The following is a 20,540-nucleotide window of genomic DNA, read 5'->3' as shown; positions in this document are numbered from 1 at the left end:
GTATCCACACAGTGGACGACTGACCCAGGCAAGAAATCCCAGCCGGCATGGGGGACGGAACCCTGGTTTCCTTTCGATTTCAACGTCAGCTTCTGCCACTGACTGCATCATCTCCCACCTCTTCCTGTCTGCCCCTTCCTATGCTGCTTTTCCTCACCTTACTTTCCTATCAAGTCTGTGAGTCCCTGACAGAACCTGGGAGGTCCTGCGGAGTTCACATGATGGGGCTACCTCCCGCCACGTCTCTAACTGCCCAAGCCATCCAGCCCCGGGACTCCATGCTACCCTCAGCCTGTCCCTACCAGGTCCTCCCCTGGTAAAGGCAAGTGAGAAGCAGCTGAGGAAGAGGCAGGGGAACCAACAATCCTGCTTTTCCTTTCTTCCACTGAAAAAGGGAACCTAATGTCCACCCCTGCAGCAGAGAACCCCCCGAGCCCCTCTGAACATCACAAACTCTCAAGGGAAGCTCAGCTGGCCCTCACCAGACCCATCTGTGAGGCCAGAGTCCCACTAGGGACTCTGCTTCCTGCAACCAGGACTTCTTTTCCCTAGCACACTGAGGAACCTTCCCAGCACATTCCCAGGCTAGTAGTATTGAAACTTGGCACTAGAGTGTAAATCTCAGGACGTATGTCCTCACTGGCACCAATGGGGGGGGGGGGGGGAGGTGAAGGGAGCAGGAAGGTGATTTCCTTTGCTCCTTGGTTGACGAGGTCTCTGAGGGCATTAGAGAAACTTCCCAGTCACCCAGAACTTGATCAGGATATGGGTAAAGTGAAGAGGGACCCAGTAGCCCTCCCTCTCCACCTTGCCTTTCCTCTCAACAGTCAACCTGTGAACCAACCTAGACAATGCCATGGCAGTCAATACTACAAAGTCCATTCTCCTCTTTCTCCAGGAATTCAACCCAAGTGTCTAGCTTGGGTTGCTTCGCAAGGGAAATCTCTGCTGAAATGCAGATGACCCTCCAAGATGGCGCTGGCCACCTGCCAGCTTCTGGCTCAAACTCTGCAGCTTGCTCCATTCCCAAACCAGACTAAATAGGTCAGAGGAGGCTGGCTGTGTGCTGTCACCAGCTCCAAGACCTGTAAATAACGAAACCTAACAGAGCACTTACAGGGCTGTTCTGCACAAATCATAAATATGCAGACAAGTCATGTGCTAACAATGAAGTCTCCACTCATGCACATTTAATGTTCTTACAAGCATAATAGTGGGTCTGAACTAAAAATCTATATAAATAAGATGTCCTAGAATTATATTGTATGAGATTCCAGGACGTAGAGAACATTATACACTCACTATAGGTGCCCTATGGGGTCTTAACTATTTAAGTTTTGGCCAGGCCTTGCTTGTGCATCTTTATACGTTGTGTTTGCCACTTTCTAGGCACATGATCAGGCTCTCAATGAATATTTGAATTTGAAAATTTCCTATAAAAACTTCACTTGGCTACATCAGCTGTGACTCCGCTCAGGACTCCTTCCAGAAGCTCCTGATGGAACCCAGGTGTGCCAGCAGGGGGCACAAAGCACAGATCAAAGTGGATGGCACAAACTGCAGGAGGGCTGGGTTTAGGCCTCCTGTCGCTATGGGCAGGGATAATGGATTCCTAGGGTGCAGAGCAGAGTGGCTAAAAACCCAATGAATAAAGAATTTGCCTTGGCAAAGAGAAGGCACGAGAAAAGAAGGGAGAAGAGGAGAGAAACCTCCCATAGCTGTCAGCCCAAAGCAGCCGCTGTGAACCTCAGGTCACCTTGGGAAAGGGCTACAAAGCAGACAATCTTTATTCACAATCAGGGTGGCAGACGGGAGATGCCTCCAGATCAGTCCAAAAGCAAAGATATTGGGAGGAAAGATGGCCCTAGGTGGGGACTCAGCACTCATCCTCACCCAGCAGGGCATAAGGGTTTCGGGCAGCCAGGCAGGACCCTGGGGCTGAGGTTGGGGTATCTTCATCCCCTTCTCCTTCCTCATCCGCATCTCGGTCCTCCTCTCCTTCTTCCTCACAGGAGCTGCTCAGCTCTTCCTCCTCCTCCTCTTCCTCGTCACCGGCTGGCCCCACCCTGCCCTGTAAAACCACCAGTTCCGTGGTCTCTGGATGAGACTCCCAGGTGCCTGGGGAACAAAAAGGAGAGAGAATCGAGATTTTTTTTTTTTTTTTTTTTTGGCCAGTCCTGGGCCTTGGACTCAGGGCCTGAGCTCTGTCCCTGGCTTCCTTTTGCTCAAGGCTAGCACTCTGCCACTTGAGCCACAGCGCCACTTCTGGCCGTTTTCTGTATATGTGGTGCTAGGGAATCGAACCCAGGGCCTCATGTATACGAGGCAAGCTCTCTTGCCACTAGGCCATATCCCCAGCCCCTCGAGGAGATTTTTGAGCAAGGAATTAAAGCCAGAGAAAGATGAGGAAAAGGCAAAGACTGCAAAACACAGTGATTCTTATAGCAGCTGGCGTTCACTCATCATCCAACCTCACGTGTGGAGCACAGAGTAGAAGCTTGTTCACACTCCACTCGGTCCTGACAACCACCTTGCTACTAAAGTACGTGTGCAGATCTGGGGAACACCTCAGCGATGTTAAGAAACAACTGGCCAGCAGGCACAGAAGCCACGTTTAACATTCACTTGTCTGGCCACCAAAGCCCACCCCAGCAGGGGCTGGGGAGAATATCTGGGTTCTGACCTTTCTGTTCACTGTAACCGGGGGGATGGAAACACAAGCTGAGGCGACCATCCACTGCCAGCCGAAGGAGGCTGTTAGCCGCTCTGTACACATCATTACGTGCTGCTTTGGCTGTCTTGTACCCACGTTTCTCTGCCCAGGCTGCAAGGAGAAAAGAAGAGAAACATGAGATTCAGGTTCCAGTCACTCCCATGGAAGTCCTTAAGTTTTCCTCAAAATATTCCAGGCCAGTGGCCAGGCACCCAGTGACTCACACCTGTAATCCTAACTTCTCAGGAAGCTGAGATCTAAAGATTAAGGTTCAAACCCACCCAAGCAGACAAATCCTTGTGACTCGGTCATCTCCAATTAACTAGCAAAAAGCTGAAGGCAGCAGGGTGCTGGAGGCTCATGCTTATAATCTTAGCTACTCAGGAGGCTGAGATCTGAGGATCACAGTTCAAAGCCAGACCAGGCAGCAAATTCCATGAGACTCTTATTTCCAATTAGCTACCAAAAAAGCTACAAGTGCAGCTGTGGCTCAAGTGGTAGAGCACTAGCCTTGAGTGAAAATGCTAAGAGATAGCACCCAGGCCCTGAGTTCAAACCCCAGTACTGGCGCGCACACATACACACACACACACACACACACACACACACACACACACACACACACACACACACAATCTAGAAGTAAGTGAACAGAGGCTTCATTCATTGTAGAATCTGGAGGACAAGGGAAAGGGGCAGGCGAGCGAGGTCACGGCAGCCAGGCCAGCTGGAGAACACACCTTCACAGATATCCCAGGCACACCAGGGGTGCTCTGCGGCAGGGTCTTCAGCCTCTGGGTGGCGGAGGTGGAGGATTGCCTGCACGGGGATCCTGGAGGCCAGATAGCCTACGGCGGTGTAGGGCTCTTGAATCTGGGCGATGGGGTAAATCCCAGCAAGAACCTGCGGGAACAGCACTCAGTGCCTTCGGTGGTGGCCTACCTGCTCAGCCTCCCCCCGCCCCTCCCGCCCCTCTGCCACATACCTGCAGCTGCCTGGGCAGCAGGGAGGGGAAGATGAGGCCAGGACAGTCGCAGAGCTTCACCGTGGGAGTGAGGAAGTAGGTCTGAAAATATCGGGTGTGGCCGGGGGTTCTGGAGACGCTGACAACCTTCCGGCCCACCAGTCCATTGATCAGTGAGGACTTGCCCACGTTGGGGAAACCTGAGGAAGGACAGGAAGAGCAGCCTCTGTCAGGCCCTTGCTCTGGCCAGTAGTGCTCTGGCAAGGCTGGAGATCAGAAAAATATCCTGATGACTGTGGAAGGCCTGTAAAACCATTAGGCACAGGACAGCACACACACACCTGTGCTGCTCCTCTGCTGCCCAGGCCCATCTGCCTCTGTTGTCATAAATGTCTAAATGGTCCATGGCAGAAAACAAAAAATCCCATCCCTACTGTAGATGAAAGGGGAACCAAGGCTGAGAAATGAAGGAAGTGGTATAACACTGCAGACTACGAATCAAGGATCTGGGTTGCTGGCAATGAATCTCAGCCTCTCCACTTACGGCTCTGTGACCTCAAGGCAAAGTACTGGACCTTTCAAGCCCATTTCTTCATTTCACAGGACAGATACCTCCTACCTTGGTCCTTCTATCTTCTCATAACTATCCTGACCTCTGTAAAGGGAAACCTAGCAGCCCATGGAGCTCACTACCCCTTTCTCCATCTTTCTAGCTGAGTCCCAGGGCCTACCCAGATCTGCTGTCCAACACTTCGACCCTCACTGCTTACACTTGACTCTCAAAGATTATTCCCTTCCCCAGTCCCCACAGCTCAGTTCTGTGAGGGTTTTGTTTGTTGTAACAGCCCTGGGGCTTGAACTCAGGACCTGGGCACTGTCCCTGAACTTTTTTGCTCAAGTCTAGTGCTCTACCATTCGAGCCACAGTTCCATTTCCAGCTTTTGTGATGAGTTACAAGCTAAGAGTCTCATGGACTTTGCTGCCCCCGCTGGCTTTGAACCAAAATTCTCTATCTCAGCTTCCCGAGTAGTTAAGATTACCAGTCTGAACCACCAGTGCCAGACTGGAAGTTCATTATTCCTTGCTTTCTTTTATGTGCCATATATAAGCTATCAGCAATCTCATTCTCTCTACCTTCAAAATACGTTTGACCTTGTCTACCCATTACCATCTGCTATGAGCAGCTATCATTTCTGCCCTAGACTAATGAGGAAGCCTCTGCTGCTCTCTCAGCTTCCTTTCTTGCTCATCTTCTGCCATTCATACTCCATTTAGTAGGCAGAATGAACTTCTAAAAAAGGAAATCAGACACTGTCACTCCCTGCTCTAACTCCACCATGGGCTTCTAATGGTACTGAGAATAAAGTCCACAGCCATGAGACCCAAAGTGATGTGGTCCCTTGTGACCATCGTCCCTCATTTTCCTGTCCCCCATCCTCCATCCTCCATAGCCCGGAAGTCTTGCTAATCCCAGAATCACCAAGCTCACCCCTCCACCTCAAGACCCTCTCATTCACTGGCTCTCAAGATCCTTTCCCCAGAGCTCCATTTGGAGCTCCATCTCCTCCTCCCCTCTAGTCACTCTTTCCCTCTTCAAAGCTTTACTTCATTGCTCCTAGTATGACTTCTGTACACACATCTACTTACTCACAAGGAAACATGCCCCGTAAGTCAGGGATCTTTCTGCCACCTTCACAGAGGCATTTACCATCTCGAGAATGGCATCTGGCACCAGGTAGGTGCTTGTTAAGATATTTACTGAATGAATAAATAAATCAGAAGTGAGGGAAATGCAAACTCAGGGCTGCCTGTGCCAGAGCAAACACTCTTCCTTTCACAGCACCGGTTAGCACTGAGGCCACTGAGAAGGCCAGCAGAGGCTCCTGGGAAGGGCAGCACAGGGCAGAAGTCAGAGGATAGGAAGCCAGGGTGACATGATTGGGAAGAGAAGCTATTGCCCAGCAGGCAGGTAGGTTTTCAACAAAACAAAAAGGACAGTGAAAAAGTTAGGTCAGCAGCACTCCTGAGGAGTCCAGCTACCTACTTCGCATCTCTACAATTGCTTCTTGGATGAGCTAGTTCCAAAAAGCATCTCAGATACCACGGCTTTGCCAAGGCCTCATCACCTCTCCCACCCACAATGCAAAGGGACCCTTGAAAAATCCAACAGCCTTTGCCTCCAATGGGAGCTGAGACAAAGCCCTTAGTCAAGGGGAGATAATCTCTGATGTCACAGACGAAATGGGTTCAGATCCTCCTGCTATGACTTAGTGATCCCTGCCCTAGGGACTAAGAACCACAACTGGAACAATGAATATTCATGGATACCTCAGAACAAGGTTAGCACACGGTAAAAACACCATATTAAACACTAAAAATGTAACCACCACCATTTGTTTTTACTGTTATCACTATTAATACCATGTTCTTCATTCCTCACATCCACTTTCTTGAACTGGGGATAAGCATGTTTGTTTTTGCTTTTTATCTGTGTCAAGGCTTGAACTCAAGGCATGGGTACTGTCCCTAAGCTTTTGTGCTCAAGGCTAGTGCTCTAGCCACAGCTCCATTTCCAGCTTCCCCCACTCCCCCCAGGTAATTGGAGATAGGAAACTCACTGACTTTCCTGCCTGGGCTACTTTGAACTGTGATCCTCAGATCTCACCCTCCTGAGTGGCTAGGATTATAGGCATGAGCCACTGACATTCAGTTTAGCATGCTTGTTTTCATGTATTTATTTTTGGCAGTTCTGGGGTCTGAACTCAGGGCCTGCTGCTTGTCAGGCAGGTGCTCTATCATTTGAGCTACGCCTTCAGCCCAACATTCTGATTTTTAAAATCAAAGCAACTAGGACTCAATAGTTAAAGGTCACAATCATCCAGTTGAAAGGGGGTGGAATTTAACTCCAACAGGCCTCCTCGGCCTTCTGAGGACCACTAGCAGAGGCCACTCTCAGAGATCTGAAGGCCTCCTTTGTAAACACTGTAAACACAGGGCCTCCTGTAGGCCACTGGGCACAGGCTATCCTGTCCTTACCCACACAGCCGATGGTCACCACACCATCCTTGAAGCGTTCCCGAGTCGGGCCAGTGGGCTCCATTGCTAAGTCAGTCTGCTGTTCCATGAGGACTGCAGGCCCATCCTCTTCCTCCTCTTCTTCCCCAGAGCCATTGCCCCAGGTAGCCCCAGCCACATCCCGAGCAATCTTCTCCCGCCAGCTGCTCAAGTCCACTGTTCAGAGAAAGAAGGAAGAGGCCCCACTGAAGTTGCTACATAGGGCAGTACGAGCTGTGCCCTGCAAATCTGATGTCACTGGCATCCTCTGGAGTAACACAGTGTCAACCTGCACAACTTCAAGCCAGAGTATCTTCCCTGCCTTCATTTGACCCCCACCCTGGACTCACATACATTTTTGTCTGAGTTTCTAGAAAGTACGTGGAAGATGTAAGGTAACAAAGCCACTGTGGCTCTTGCCTGCCTCATGGGTCTCATGTCCCACCCAGCCTCTGCTCCTTATTCCACCCCTCTGTATATCCAAAATACAGAGACTGACTTCCAGATAGATGAGTAAAATGACTCCAAGTCTCAAGTCCCGTCCCTGAGCTCCTCCATCCCCACTCTAGTAAGCACATACCTTTCCCCACAGTGATGGCTTCACAGGCTCTCAGTAACTGCTCTGGCCCCAGGGCCCGAGTCCATCCTCTTCCCCGCCTCCGACTCTTCTTCAAGACTGAGAGGAGATGGCACCCGAGGATTAGCAAATGGGCTTCTGCAGCCCACCTCTCCCAACACCCTCAGGCCCACGATGAGTTACCCGGGCCAGTACACCTCTCTGCTCTTCCTTTTGTCCCCTGCCACCCATTTCTTCCATGATGTATTCCTCCTTGGCCACTCACCACTACTAGGCTCTTGCGGAGTGCGAGGGTCCCGAGGGAAAGAAGTGAAAAGGACGATGTGGAGCTGGGGATAGTGTTGGTGGAAATAATGCTTCCAGGCAACCACGAGAGCAGGTGGGGCCAGGTCCACCTTGTTCAAGACCAGCACCAGGGCCAACCCAAGTTCTCCAGTCACATACTCATAAAGTGCTGGTGGGAAATTCACAACCTAGGACAAGGTAGTTAGAGGAACAGTGATGAGAGGTCCACCCAGAAATTTCTGCCTCCAGCTCCCCACTCACAAGGCACAGCTCCCAGACAAGACCCTGGCAGTAGCAGAATCTGGAGTAAAAACAGTAAACCAGCCAAACTGAACAAAAAAAGACAAAGCAGGGGTTAGTAATACCTGTGCAGTCTCATGTTGCTTCCTAGAGGTCATGATTAAAATAAAAATCAATGAAAGATATAAGAAGGAAATAGCAACACCTAGCACACTGAGGTAAAGGCTAGGATCAAAACAGGAATAGGGGTTGAGGTAGAAAGTAATACCTGTTTTTGTGTGCAAAAATCTGTACAAGTGGGTACACGTGCATACGAGCATGCATGCAGGTATGTGCACATGTGTGAACGTGTTCAGCATGAATGACTGTGAACGAACGTGAGCGTGTGAATGTACTTGTGTATATGGATGTACACATGCACTCGTGTATTTGTGAGTATGTGCATGTGCATTCACTTAGGAACTCCAGCCTAAATGTCCCCCACAGACCTTCCTCTTTCTACTGAAGGACAACAGTGAAGTGGCGAAGTCGGGATTCACAGCAGCAGTCTACAGCCTTAACCACTACCCTAGCATTCCAGGTGCGTTCCGTAGCAACTGATGTGGCCGCACTAGAGAAATGAGATAAGGAAGAAAGGGCAGCTTTGGGATGGGCAGGGGAAGCCCCCAGCTTCCTTCCATAGAACCCCTGGAATTTTGTTGATCTAGTTCTGGTAAGATGGAAGACAGACGATGCAGTTTTTCATCAATAGAAGTACAAAGGCCAGGAAAGGAGTGAAAGGATATGATAAGAGATGAATAAAAAACTGAGTTCCGAGCCAGGCACTGGTGGCTCATGCTGATCATCTTAGATTCTCAGGAAGCTGGATCTGAGGATTGCAGTTCAAAAGGCTGTAAGAGTCTTATCTCCAACTAACTACTAAAAAGCTGGAAGTGTAGCTGTGGCTCAACTGCCAGAGCATCAGGCAGCCTTGAGCAACAAAGTCAAGAGATAGCACCCAAGCAGAGTTCAAGCCCCAGTACTGGGACCAAAATCCAAAACCAAAATGAGCTCTTTGGAAGTGGAGATGTGACTTAAGTGGTAGAATGTCAGCCTAGAGTGGAAAAAGGCAAGTGAAAGCATCAGTTTAAGCCCTGCTGCCAGCACATACAGCTGGGGTTGGGTGGGACTAAATTCCTGATTGTAAACATTAGAGGAAGCTGGAAAAAAATGAACAAGGGACCCCAGTTATGCAGGAAGCAGAGATGAGAAGATCATGGTCTGGGGCCAGCCTGGGCAAAAACAATGAGACCCTATCTCAAAAAACAAGCTGGTTGTAGTGGAGCATGCCAGTAATTCTAGTGGTAGAGGTATACATTGTAGAAGGATTTCAGTCGAGGACTAGCCCAAGACAAAAAATACAAAATCTTATCTGAAACTAAAGCAAAAAGGCTTGGAATGCGGCTCAAGTGTTAAGGCACTTGCCTAGCAAGCAGCAACCTGAGTTCAAACCCCAGTACTGAAAGGAAAAACAAAAATGAATGAATGGAAAAGATACCTCTCCATTCCAACTCCTGCCTCTCACTTTCCCCACAAGAACCTTCCTCCCTCTTCTCCTTTGCCCACTCTCAACCCAAGTACTCACAGGATGTCGAATATCAGTGATGAGCAGGACAATGTCAGACATCTCTAACACTCGCCACAGCTGCCTCCACGTCTAAAAAGACAAGATCAAAGGAAGAGAACCTAACCCAGAGTCCTATCCAACCTGAACCCAGATTAATTTTTCCAGGGTCATAAAGCCCCAACTGCTGACCCCCACTCCACTGTCACCTCCAGGTTGTGTTCAAAGTAGCTGAGCTTCTCAGAAGTGTAAGCTCCATGTATCTTCCCAAGATATTCCTGGAAGCTCCGTTCCTCTTGGCTCATTAATTGTTCTTTGGACATCTCATAGTTCCAAGGAGGACGTCGAGGAAAGTCCAAGACTAGGAAATCAGGAAAAAGTCCAAGCAAGTATGAGACCCTGATTTCAGCCAGTTCTTACCCTTCCCCAAGAGCAATGCTGATGGGAAACGGCCAGAAGCCTTGCTCTCGCTCACCTGAGCCAGGCTGATAGACTTCTCGGATATCCAGCTCCAGCACTTCCACACTGACGGGAGTTAGTATTTGTTCTCTGGCTGCTCTCTTTCTTCTCTCCACCTCTTCCCGACTATCCCGTTCAAAATGCAGCCGGTATCTAAATAAACAGGGACCATACATCCAGCCACACATTCAGTCTTCTCCCTAGTTGGGCAACTTCATAAACATTCCTCTCAACCTGTTCAAGTCTCTCTCAGTAGGCCTAACACCACCCCCACACCCTCACCAGTCTCACCAAAGATCCTATCAACCACTTTTAAAAAGAAAGGAGTATCATAGCCTGCTCCGGAAAGCACTGTGGCACCCCAACCCCACTTGTCTATGCTTTCGAGCCTCCAGCAGAAGCAAGAATGCAGTAGCAGTAGCAGCAGCATAGCTTTCCCAACCACGCTCCGATTTCCAGGTGGGCGCCCCACTCCCACCCTCCCTCACCGGTTTGGATCGTAGCCTCTCTGACCCAGGCCCAGGGAAGGCTGCTGGTTGAGCCTGCGGATCTGCTGGGTCACAGATTCCCCGTCCGAGGTGTCGGTCTGCTCCTCCCGCCGCTCGCGGCTCCCGCTGCGGCTGTTGGAACTGGAGCGCAGCCCATCTTGAAGCCCTGCGGGGTGGGGCCGGTGACGCCAGGGCTGGCCTGGTCTTCAGGGATCGGAAGACCCCCTGCCCGGCCAGCCAGGTCTCCTTCAGCCTATCCAACTTCTCCCTGGCCTCAGTCCTCCCGGCCGCCCTGCCCGGGCGGGACCCTCCCGCGGTGTTCGGGGAGTAGTTACTCCGCCAGGAAACTGCGGGGATGGCGCCCCATCGGAGCTGGGAGGGACTCCCCCACCCCCAACTCCCCATCCTTCCCCACCCCTTCCCGAGGTGCGGGGGACTGGAGTCGGGGAATCCCCTTTGCGGGCTCCCACGCAGATCCTCGCGGGGGCCCACGGTCACTCCCACGCCCCCCCCAGAGGTGCGGCGGGCACACCCCTCCTTCCAGAGGTGCGGGAGCCCGAGCCCCGCCCCCTCCTCCCGCTCCCGCTCCCGCACTGACCTCGCTTCCGCTCCCGCTTATCCTGCAGCTGCTTCTTCTTCTGCTTCACGCTGAAGGGCTTCTTCCTCGGCATGGCCCGGACCAGTCACCTGGCCCGCCCTCCGCCGAGCTCCGGCCGCCTCAACTGACTCCCCCCCCACCCCCGGGCAGCCCCCGCCGCAAGGGCCCGGGACCCTGGAGGAGGCGGGGCTAGACGGTGACGTCAGCGGGCGGGCCCGACCGCGGAGCCGCGGCTGCCTGAAAGGAGAAGGCGCACGGGGGTGGGGGAGGAACGGAGTCACCGCCCTCGAGGACCGAGGCGAGGGGGTGAGGCGGGGGTGGGCTACCGGCACATGAGGGCCAGTGGGACCGAGAAGCGTGGCGGCTGAGAGGAGAGGGGCGCGCGTGGGAGGACCGGGCTAACTCCGTCACGGGCGCTACCAAGTGGCGCCCGGAGGAGGGGGGGGTGCGTGTCATCACTACCTTGCGCTCCCGGGGGAAGCTACCACTCACCTGGGGGGGGGGCGGCGCGGCGGGGGGCGGGTCCTACCACCTGGACGAGGGCGGGGCGTGGACCCGCTGGCCAACCTCTGTGCAAAGCCGAGGCTGCGAGGCCCGGGGGGGATGCGGCGGGACTGCGGGGCTCGGCGAGAGGCGCGATCACAGGTCGGAAGAGTCCTGGGTGCCAACCTGCTGTGACCCAAACCCCTCGTGGGAACGGCGATGAGGAGAGCCGGGCTTACAGTGGCTCATAAGTGCAAGCCCGAACGAGAAGGAAAAGCGAGGGGGTGCGAGGACTTTTGGAGAGAGGTCAGAGGGCACCAAGTTGTGCCTGCAGCTGTTACCATAGTAACCGGGGACCGGATGTGGCGATTTTAGGACGCGACAAACCTTCCCGTCTCAGGCCTTCAGGCCCCTCGAACAGCCTGTTGACTCTATGGCACGCCGTGAGTTGCGGGTTGTGGTGCTTTTCAGTATGAGAAAAGCGGAGAAAAAATTAGCCACTTGTAGGAACGCAGCCAAGGGACGGCCTGAGGTTGCCGCCACGCCTGGCAGAGACCGGCGAAGGCAGTTTACATGAGAACGCGGCCGAAGCCAAGATTCCCCGCCGCCTCCCGGAAGTGGGCCGGTGGGAGCCGCGGTCTCACGGCCCCCCAGCCCCCGGAAGCGGAAACAGAATCCCAGTGTGCCCCTTCCCCACTGCCCTCCAAATCCCTCTGCAGCCATTGCCGCAGCCACGATGCCGAAGCGAAAGAAGCAGAATCCGCCGCCGCCGCAGCAGCCGCCGCAACAGCCTCCACTGAATGAGCGGGAAGAGACTGGAGATGAGGAAGATGAGAGCCCCATCGGTGAGGGGCTGGGAGAGGGGAGGCACCCGCTTGTCAACCTGCTCAGGGCCAGGAGCGAGAGGCTGATGGTGCGGGAAAGGGGCTCTAGCAGAAGGAAGAAGGGCGCAGGTGCTGGGGCAATGCTGGGAGAGGTCTGCCCCGGACGGAACCTTTCAATGAGGAGTTGTCTGACTTCAACCCTCAACCTTTTCCTGACCCCCAAAAACCTTTCTAGAGAAGGCGGAGGTGGTGAGGATAAAGAGCCCATGTGCGCAGCCGCAGAATGGCAGGGAAGAGGGACTACTGTAAGGTATATGACAGATTGTGATGACTGGGGTGACAATTTGTGACCATACTTCACTGCGACGGTGGAAGTGCGGGCTTTTCAGAAGGGGAGAGGAGAGAGAGAAAAGATGGCCAGCTGTTAAGGAAGGGATTGGGTTATCCATGGAAGGATGTTATGTATGGCTAATGGCATCATGAAGGAAAGAAAGTTGTCAGTATCCTGTATAACCCCTTTGATGGAGTCTCCACTTTCTGCCAAGCCTGAAACTTTACAGTGGAAAGGGCAGATCAATGAAATGAAAATTTATAACATCATTGAGAATATAATATACTTCTGGTTGTATTTAAAAAATGAGTAATAGGGCTGGGAATATGGCCTAGTGGCAAGAGTGCTTGTCTCCTATACATGAAGCCCAGTTCGATTCCCCAGCACCACATATATAGAAAACCGCCAGAAGTGGCGCTGTGGCTCAAGCGGTAGAGTGCTAGCCTTAAGCAAAGAGAAGCCAGGGACAGTGCTCAGGCCCTGAGTCCAAGGCCCAGACTGGCAAAAAAAAAAAAAAAAAAAAAAAGAGTAATAGAACAAAATAGCCTGAGAACAGGATTGTCAGTACTTTGGTCTATTCTGATGACCATACTTTTGTGTCTATTCTTAGGACCACCCAGCCTTCTAGGCCCTCCCCCCATGGCCAACGGAAAGCCTGGTGAACCCAAGTCAGGTGAGGAGTAAGGACCCTGAATTTTTGTTTTATGTCGTAGAGGAGAGGGTAAAACCAATAGAGATTTAAAAATCAAAAAACTAGGAATTTGTACCTAAGTGAATGGAAAGAAATTGTATGTTCATAAGTTTGAAAATCCAGTGTCACAAAATATCACTTCCCAAATTGTTCCATATGTTCAATACATTCCCAATCAATCCCTGTAACGTTTATGTAAAAATAAGCATTCTACCTCATTATGTAGAAAAGCGGAGTACCTAGGTAGAGGGACTGGCAAGACATTCTTAAAAGAGGGAACCTTTATTCTGCACATCAAGGCACCACAATGCCACAGTAGTTATGACACTGGTTTGGACACATACAGATGTATAAGTCAGCTTAGAGAGTCTAGTAAAAGGTCCACAGCTGTACAGACACATGAATGTAGAGATACAACTGAAGAAGTGGTCTTTTCAGAAAGTGAATGGTGCTGAGCATTTGTGAAAAAACAACAACCAGAAATTTGACCTCTTTCTCATATCAGATACGAACATCAATTTCACACATGTAAAAGGTAGAAAAATCATTCTTCTAGAAAGTAAATATATAAAAACACATACATGCCCTAAAGTTAAAAGGAAGATTAATAAGTTGAACCCTACCCAATAGTACAAATTGATATTAGCCACTCTGGACATCACCTTAACAATAAAATTAAATTTAAAAAACTGGGGCTGGGGGGCTGGGGATATAGCCTAGTGGCAAGAGTGCCTGCCTCGGATACACGAGGCCCTAGGTTCGATTCCCCAGCACCACATATACAGAAAACGGCCAGAAGCGGCGTTGTGGCTCAAGTGGCAGAGTGCTAGCCTTGAGCGGGAAGAAGCCAGGGACAGTGCTCAGGCCCTGAGTCCAAGGCCCAGGACTGGCCAAAAAAAAAAAAAAAAACTGGGGCTGGGAATATGGCCTAGTGGTAGAGTGCTTGCCTCAGTACCACATATACAGAAAAAGCCAGAAGTGGCGCTGTGGCTCAAGTGGTAGAGTGCTAGCCTTGAGCAAAAATAAGCCAGGGACAGTGCTCAGGCCCTGAGTCCAAGGCCTTGGACTGGCAAAAAATAAAAAAGATATTAGTCAGATAACACTAGAAATTAATAAGCTGAGTGCCAGGGGCTCACACTTGTAATCCTAGCTTTCAAGAGGCTGAGACCTTAGGATCATGGTTCAAATCCATTTGGGGTAGGAAAGTCTGTGAAACTCTTATCTCCAAAAGTTAGAAGTAGAGCTATGGCTCAAGCACTAGTCTTGAGCACAAAAGCTCAAGGATAGCTCCTAGTCCCTGAGTTCAAGCTCCAAGACTGACACACACAAAGAAATTTAACAGGAAGCATAGTATAGGAAGATGTTTATAACAAATATAACCCAATAATAAAGTGGTTCATATCTAGAATTATATAAGGAATTTCTCCAGGGCTAGGTTCCATACCTGTAATTCTGGCTACTTAGGAGGTTGAGATCTGCCTGTCATGGTTCAAGAATAGAGATAGATGAGAAACTCATTTCCAATTAACCAGCAAAAAGCTGGAAGTAGAGGTGTGGCAGCCTTGAGCACCCAGGCCCTGAGTTCAGGCCTCACTACCAGCACTCAAATTAAAACAATAAATAAAATAATTTCTCCAGACAACTCATTATAAAGACTATGTAACCCCTATGTTAAGCAGTATGAAAACTATCCAAAAAATTCAAAATAAAAGTGCTGTATGAGCCAACAGCTCCCTGCCCCCCCGTAGGTATATATTCAGAAGAAAACAAGATTTGTGCTAGGCACTTGTGGCTCACACCTGTAATCCTATCTACTCAGGAAGCTGAGACCTGAGGATTGTGGTTCAAAGCCTGCCTGGGCAGAAAAGTCCCTATGAGACTATCTCCAATTAGCCACTCAAAAACCAGAAGTAGTGCTATGGTTCAAGTGGTACAGCACCTAGCCTTGAGCACAAAGAGGCTTAGTAACAGTGCCCAGCCCTGAGTTCAAGCCCCATGAACAAAACAAAACAAACCAAGATTTCAACACTCATTCATAGATTGCAGCACCATTCACAATACTTAAGAGTGAAATAGAAGGAATCTTCTGTCTATTGACAAGAATGGATAATCAAAGTGTATATGCATTCAGCAGGCTTGCTTGACCTTGTAAAGGAAGAAAAATGCCCTCAGGTTCTATATAACATAGATGAACTTTAAGTCCATTATGCTAAGTGACATAAACTGAAATCATTGCTGTAAAATTATCTTTGCATGAACTAAAACCAAGTAAGTAGCTGGGCATCAGTGGCTCAGGCCTGTAATCCTAGCAACTCAGGAGACTAAGATCTGAGGATCGTGGTTCAAAGCCAGCCTGGGCAAGAAAGTCTGGGAGACTTTTATCTCCAATTAACCACCCACCAGAACACTGGACATGTCACTGTGGCTCAATGTGGTAGAGCTCAGGGACAGCATCTAGGCCCTGAGTTTAAGCTCCATGACTGACCAAAACAAACAAAAAAAAAGTAGAGGGTTAGAGAGATGGTTTAGTGGTAGAGTGCTTGCCTTGAATTCATGAAGCCCTGGGTTCGATTCCTCAGTACTACATAAACAAAAAGCCAGAAGTGGTGCTGCGGCTCAAGTGGCAGAGTGCTAGCCTTGAGCAAAAAGAAGCTAGGGACAGTGCTCAGGCCCTGAGTCCAAGCCCCAGGACTGGCAAAAAAAAAAAAGACAACAACAACAAAAAAGGTAGAAATAATAGAATGATGATTACTAGTGGCTGAAGAAATGTAGAGGAAAGGAGGAAAGAGAATTGTTTGATGTATGCAGTCAGTTTTATAATGTAAATTTCAGGGGATATATTTCACAACATGAATATACTTAACACTGTGCACTTAAAACTAGTTAAACGAGAGGGAGGAGGCAGCAATGGCTCATGCCTATAATTCTAGCTACTCAGTCTGATACCTGAGATTCACAGTTCAAAGCCAGTCCAGGCAAGAAAGTCTGTGAAATTCTTACCCCCATTTAACTACCAAAAAGCCAGAAGTGGAGCTGAGGCTCAAGTCTTGGAGTGTTATACTTGGGCAAAAGAGCTCAAGGAGAGTGCCTAGGCCCCAGTTCAAGCCCCAGGACAGGTACAAAAAAAAAAAATAACAACAAAAAACCTGGATAAATAGCAGATTTTCAGAAAATGTACCACTCAAGAGAGTGACAAAGGAAAAGACTGGATAGCAAGTGTAGTTTGGCCAGGAACTGGCTGGGAGTAGAAATTGGTTATAAGCACTTTGAAACAAAGTTTAACATTATTAAACTTGAACATACATGCACTCTTTGACCCCAGAATTCCTAGACTACATATATACTCGAGAAATGCATTCATAAGTGTAACAAAGACATGTATAAAAATGTTCATAGCAGCATTTTTCCTTATAGCCCCAAACTGGAAACCACCCACATGTTCATCATCAATAGAGTGGATAAATCAGTTGTTGCGTGTGCATGCAATGGGATACCACGCTGCAATGAAAATGAACGAACACTGCTACAGGCAACCTGAATGAATCTCGCAAACACGTTGAGCGAAAGGAGCCAAAGTTCAAAAACAGGCAAAGATTAATAATCTATGATGTTAGAAGACAGGATGATGGTTCTCCTTGGGGAGGAAGGCGGGGCACGTGGAAGGGTCTTTTGAAATACTGATAAGACTCTTATCTCTTCACCTAGGTGGTGGAAACACAGATGGTTATTTTGTGGTAATTGAACTAAGCACTTAAAGTGGATGTATCTTTGTATGTTCTACTTTAATAAAGATGGGGGCAAAGGGGCTTCTGTTTGACGATGACGCTGCCATGCCCATTTGGTGACTCTTCTCTGTCTTTCTCCAGCTCTTCACAGAGGCCCTCCAGGATCAAGGGGACCAATGATTCCACCACTGCTGAGTCTCCCTCCTCCTCCCCGGGGCAGAGGCCCAATTCGGGGAGGCCTTGGCCCCAGGTCTGGTCCTTATGGTCGTGGATGGTGGGGAATTAATGCTGAACCTCCTTTTCTGGGGCCAGGCCATGGGGGTCCCTCCAGGGAAAGCTTTCACAAAGAGCAGAGAAACCCTCGAAGGCTCAAAAGCTGGTCTCTTATCAAGAATACCTGCCCACCTAAGGATGGCCCCCAGGTTATGGAAGGTGAGGTCCGTGTTGTGATGCCTACATACATTTCATACCCATCACTCCCATAGTGGCCTAATTCCCAGGATACCTGTGAGCCCAGAGCTGCAGTGCAAGGGACTGAACCTAAGGCTAATCTCCCAGCTTTCTTACGAAGTAAGACAGCCCTGATTTCTTTTCCCCCCAGAAGAAAAAGTACTATTCCATAATACCTGGAGGTGTTAAAAAGAAAGGTCAGTGTCTACTGTACTTAGTATGCCTGAAGCCAGACTAACTGGAAGTGGTAGGGGGTAGGAAATTGGACTTTTATTTTGGCTTTCTACCCCATTTCTTTTTGTTACTCAGATTTTTAAACCATTCAATTATCACTTATCCACAGACAAATCCAGCCGCCCTGTCTGCCGACACTTTTCCAAAAAGGGTCACTGTCGATATGAAGACCTCTGTGCCTTCTACCATCCAGGCGTCAATGGACCTCCTCTGTGAGACTGTGCCTTCCCACCCAGACTGGAAAGAGTCCTCTGACCTAGTGGCCATGTATTTCCCTGTGGCCCAGTGACAGCTACTCCGAGGCTCTTCCACCCAGCACCCCCAGACCCATCCACCACCACCTCCATTTGGAGTCCAGAATTGTGTTTCCTCACCAGTGCACAGTGCACGCTGACTCTGATACAGGCTCCAGAGACTCACCTTCAGGACCCCATCTTGCTCCCTTCACCCGGATCTTCCCCTTCGCCAAATGACTGCTTCACAGGAAACCTTTGGTGCTCTTTCTTGTGCATCTGTCCACCTGTTCCCCAGTATTGCCCTCAATTCCTAAGAGCCTTGGAGCAGTTTGCTATCCCCTCTAGCTGGTTGTCCTCTTTATGTGGTACCCTAATATTTTCAGCTCCTTGGGAAACTTGCCAGGTTGTCTGGCTGACACACAGCTGCTTCCTGAACAGCCATCCCCCTACTTTTGGATTTCGTAGTTTCTCTGTCAGTAGCATGATCCCCACCACTGTGGTCTGTGATCACTGTGCTTTGTGAAACTGTGCATCCCCCTCGTAGCCTTTCTCAGTGTCCGTGACATTTTTGTGACTTCCCAACACTAGAATAAGTTTTTCTTGGTGCCCTCTAGCCTTTCCCTACCTCCCGACATGGAAGAATTGTGAAACTTCCCCCCAGATTGTTCCCTGGTCCTCCCTCTTCTGGTGTTGGTTGTTTTGAGTCCGACATGGACCAGTGATGTCTTGTAAAGCCTCAGACAACAAGCCTTCCTCCCCAGCCTATTTTGGTTAGGCTCTGTCATGGCGAGGCCACCAGCCCTTTCATTTGGATTCTGTGAATATCTACCTGGCCTGTCTTTGGGTGGAACCTGGACAGCATTGTCCCCTTCTTCCAACCCTCTTCCCTCACATCCCTGGCACTGGTTGTTTTCTGTGAAAACGGCAGTGAACAGGTTCAGTTCTGAGCTGACCCTGAGGAAATGGGTCAGGAGTTGTGTAGGCAAGAGGGAAGGATGAGTGTTGGAGAACTGAGAATGATTTTTTTCTTTTTAACATTTTTATATTAGTAATAAACACAGTGTAAACAAACATTTTCTTTCATCTCTACGTTCTAGCCCTCTGAAGGTGCAGAAAAAGTAGGAAGTGGAGCTATGAGTTGAATATACAAGTTTTGACATCCAGATAAAAATTAGGTCAGTTACCTGCACATAGGTGGGTTTGAAGTGATAAGTATGTATATTTATCATTTATCTTCATATTAAGCACCTATCATGTCCAAGATTGTCGATTTTAAGTATAGTCACAATAGAAACCCAGCTTATTTTTAATTTTTTTTTCTTTTTTTTTTTTTTTTGCCAGTCTTTGGGCTTAAATTCAGGGCCTGGGCTCTGTCCCTGAGTCTCTCTATGCTTAAGGTTAGCACTCTACCACTTGAGCCACAGTGCCACTTCTGGCTTTTTCTGAGTAGTTTAGTGGAGGTAAGAGTCTCATGGACTTTCTTGCCTAGGTTGGCTTTGAACTTGATCCTCAGATCTCAGCCTCCTAAGAAGTGAAATTTACAGGTGTGAGTCACTGGCACCTGGCTCCCAGCTTTTTTCTTTTTTTTTCTTGTCAGTTGTAGGGCTTGAACTTGGGGCTTGGGTGCTGTCCTTGAGCCTTGTGCTCAAAGCTAGTACTCTACTACTTGAGACATATTTTTATTATTGTTGTAGCAAGGTTTTGTTTCAGTCTATCACACCATTAAAATAAGAAGAAATGAAGAAGAGAAACATTTCTTACTCCCCACACAGGAAATGGGAGTTAAAACTCTCCAAAGTTTTTTTCTTTTCCTAGTCCTGTGACTTTTTGTCCCTGAACTTCTTTTGCTCAAGGCTACTGCTATACCACTTGAGCCACAGTGCCACTTCTGGCCATTTCAGAGTGATTTATTGTAGATTAAAGTCTCACAGGCTTTACTGCCCAAGTTGGCTTTAAAGCATGATCCTCAGATCTCAACCTCCTGAGTAGTTAGGATTACAGGCATGAGCCACTGGCTGATTTATATTCTATTGTGGCTATACTACCTAGTTCTTTGGGAACCATGTGATCTCAAAGAGCATGCTATCAAGCATGAGCAACAGGCTTGGCAGAGCATGCTTTAATCCACTTTCGCAACTGAGATCCTGAAGTAGGATTGTGAGTTCAAGGCCTGAGCAACAACATAGTGAGACACTGTCCCAAATAAAAATTAAAAGGTAGAACAATTCTATGATTATACTTACCTTATATAGGAGGAAAGAATAGAATAAGATGAAAGTTATGAAGTGATCAAAATGAGTCATTCCTGCCAAGAGAATTCATTTGTTCTTTTAATTCTTTAAAAAAAAAATTGCAATAAGGGGCCTGAACTCAAGGGCCTTGCACTTAACTACACAGGTGTTCTATAACTTGAGCCACAATCTGAGTCCTTTATGCCTTAGTTATTTTGGGGTGAAGATCTTAAATTATTTCTGGTTTGGCACATGCCAAAATCATTCTGCTTACTCATCCACTTAGCTGATATGATTGGCTTGTCACCTTCCCTTGGTCAGTTGTGAATGCTTGTGAAGGGATTTGGCAACCTT

At 49.1% G+C, this 20,540-nt stretch overlaps 2 protein-coding genes across 6 annotated transcripts; one reads left to right on the top strand and one right to left on the bottom strand.

Annotated features, from left to right (window-relative positions):
- Window positions 1-1,769: 1,769 nt before the first annotated feature.
- On the bottom strand, window positions 1,770-11,211 carry Gnl1 (G protein nucleolar 1 (putative)). Its single transcript, XM_048348136.1, has 12 exons — window positions 10,982-11,211; window positions 10,384-10,549; window positions 9,912-10,048; window positions 9,646-9,797; window positions 9,458-9,529; window positions 7,574-7,781; window positions 7,312-7,407; window positions 6,714-6,908; window positions 3,699-3,877; window positions 3,454-3,616; window positions 2,684-2,824; window positions 1,770-2,118 (listed from the first exon to the last, which is right to left on the bottom strand). The coding sequence occupies exons 1-12, from the start codon at window positions 11,052-11,054 to the stop codon at window positions 1,877-1,879; spliced, it is 1,824 nt and encodes a 607-aa protein (XP_048204093.1). The 5' UTR covers window positions 11,055-11,211; the 3' UTR covers window positions 1,770-1,876.
- Window positions 11,212-11,301: 90 nt separating this feature from the next.
- Prr3 (proline rich 3) lies at window positions 11,302-19,025 on the top strand. Of its 5 annotated transcripts, XM_048348192.1 has the most exons (6): window positions 11,575-11,907; window positions 12,184-12,309; window positions 13,230-13,292; window positions 17,177-17,467; window positions 17,637-17,682; window positions 17,829-17,959. In XM_048348192.1, exons 1-5 carry the CDS (start codon window positions 11,898-11,900, stop codon window positions 17,672-17,674), a joined length of 528 nt encoding a protein of 175 aa, XP_048204149.1. In that variant the 5' UTR covers window positions 11,575-11,897; the 3' UTR covers window positions 17,675-17,682; window positions 17,829-17,959. The 5 variants fall into 5 exon arrangements, 4 of the variants coding, with proteins under 4 accessions (XP_048204147.1, XP_048204149.1, XP_048204150.1 ...); XM_048348190.1 differs by lacking the exons at window positions 11,575-11,907; window positions 17,637-17,682 and adding an exon at window positions 11,302-11,424 and having other exon boundaries at window positions 17,829-19,025; XR_007211209.1 differs by having other exon boundaries at window positions 17,177-17,682.
- Window positions 19,026-20,540: the final 1,515 nt, after the last annotated feature.

The sequence above is a fragment of the Perognathus longimembris genome, chromosome 6 (assembly GCF_023159225.1).
Source record: "Perognathus longimembris pacificus isolate PPM17 chromosome 6, ASM2315922v1, whole genome shotgun sequence".
NCBI classification, from domain to species: Eukaryota; Metazoa; Chordata; class Mammalia; order Rodentia; family Heteromyidae; genus Perognathus; species Perognathus longimembris.
Note: the sequence above shows the minus strand (reverse complement) of the source record. Positions and strands in the feature narration are given on the sequence as shown.

Excerpts from the sequence above, each read along its gene's own strand:
- Gnl1 (XM_048348136.1), bottom strand. The coding sequence starts at position 11,054 with ATGCCGAGGAAGAAGCCCTTCAGCGTGAAGCAGAAGAAGAAGCAGCTG. Across the intron at positions 9,798-9,911 it reads AGTCTATCAGCCTGGCTCAG|TCTTGGACTTTCCTCGACGT; the intron begins GTGAGCGAGAGC and ends CTGATTTCCTAG. Across the intron at positions 6,909-7,311 it reads AGCCATCACTGTGGGGAAAG|TGGACTTGAGCAGCTGGCGG; the intron begins GTATGTGCTTAC and ends TTCTCTGAACAG.
- Prr3 (XM_048348189.1), top strand. Across the intron at positions 12,310-13,229 it reads GGAAGATGAGAGCCCCATCG|GACCACCCAGCCTTCTAGGC; the intron begins GTGAGGGGCTGG and ends GTCTATTCTTAG. Across the intron at positions 17,468-17,828 it reads TGGCCCCCAGGTTATGGAAG|ACAAATCCAGCCGCCCTGTC; the intron begins GTGAGGTCCGTG and ends ACTTATCCACAG.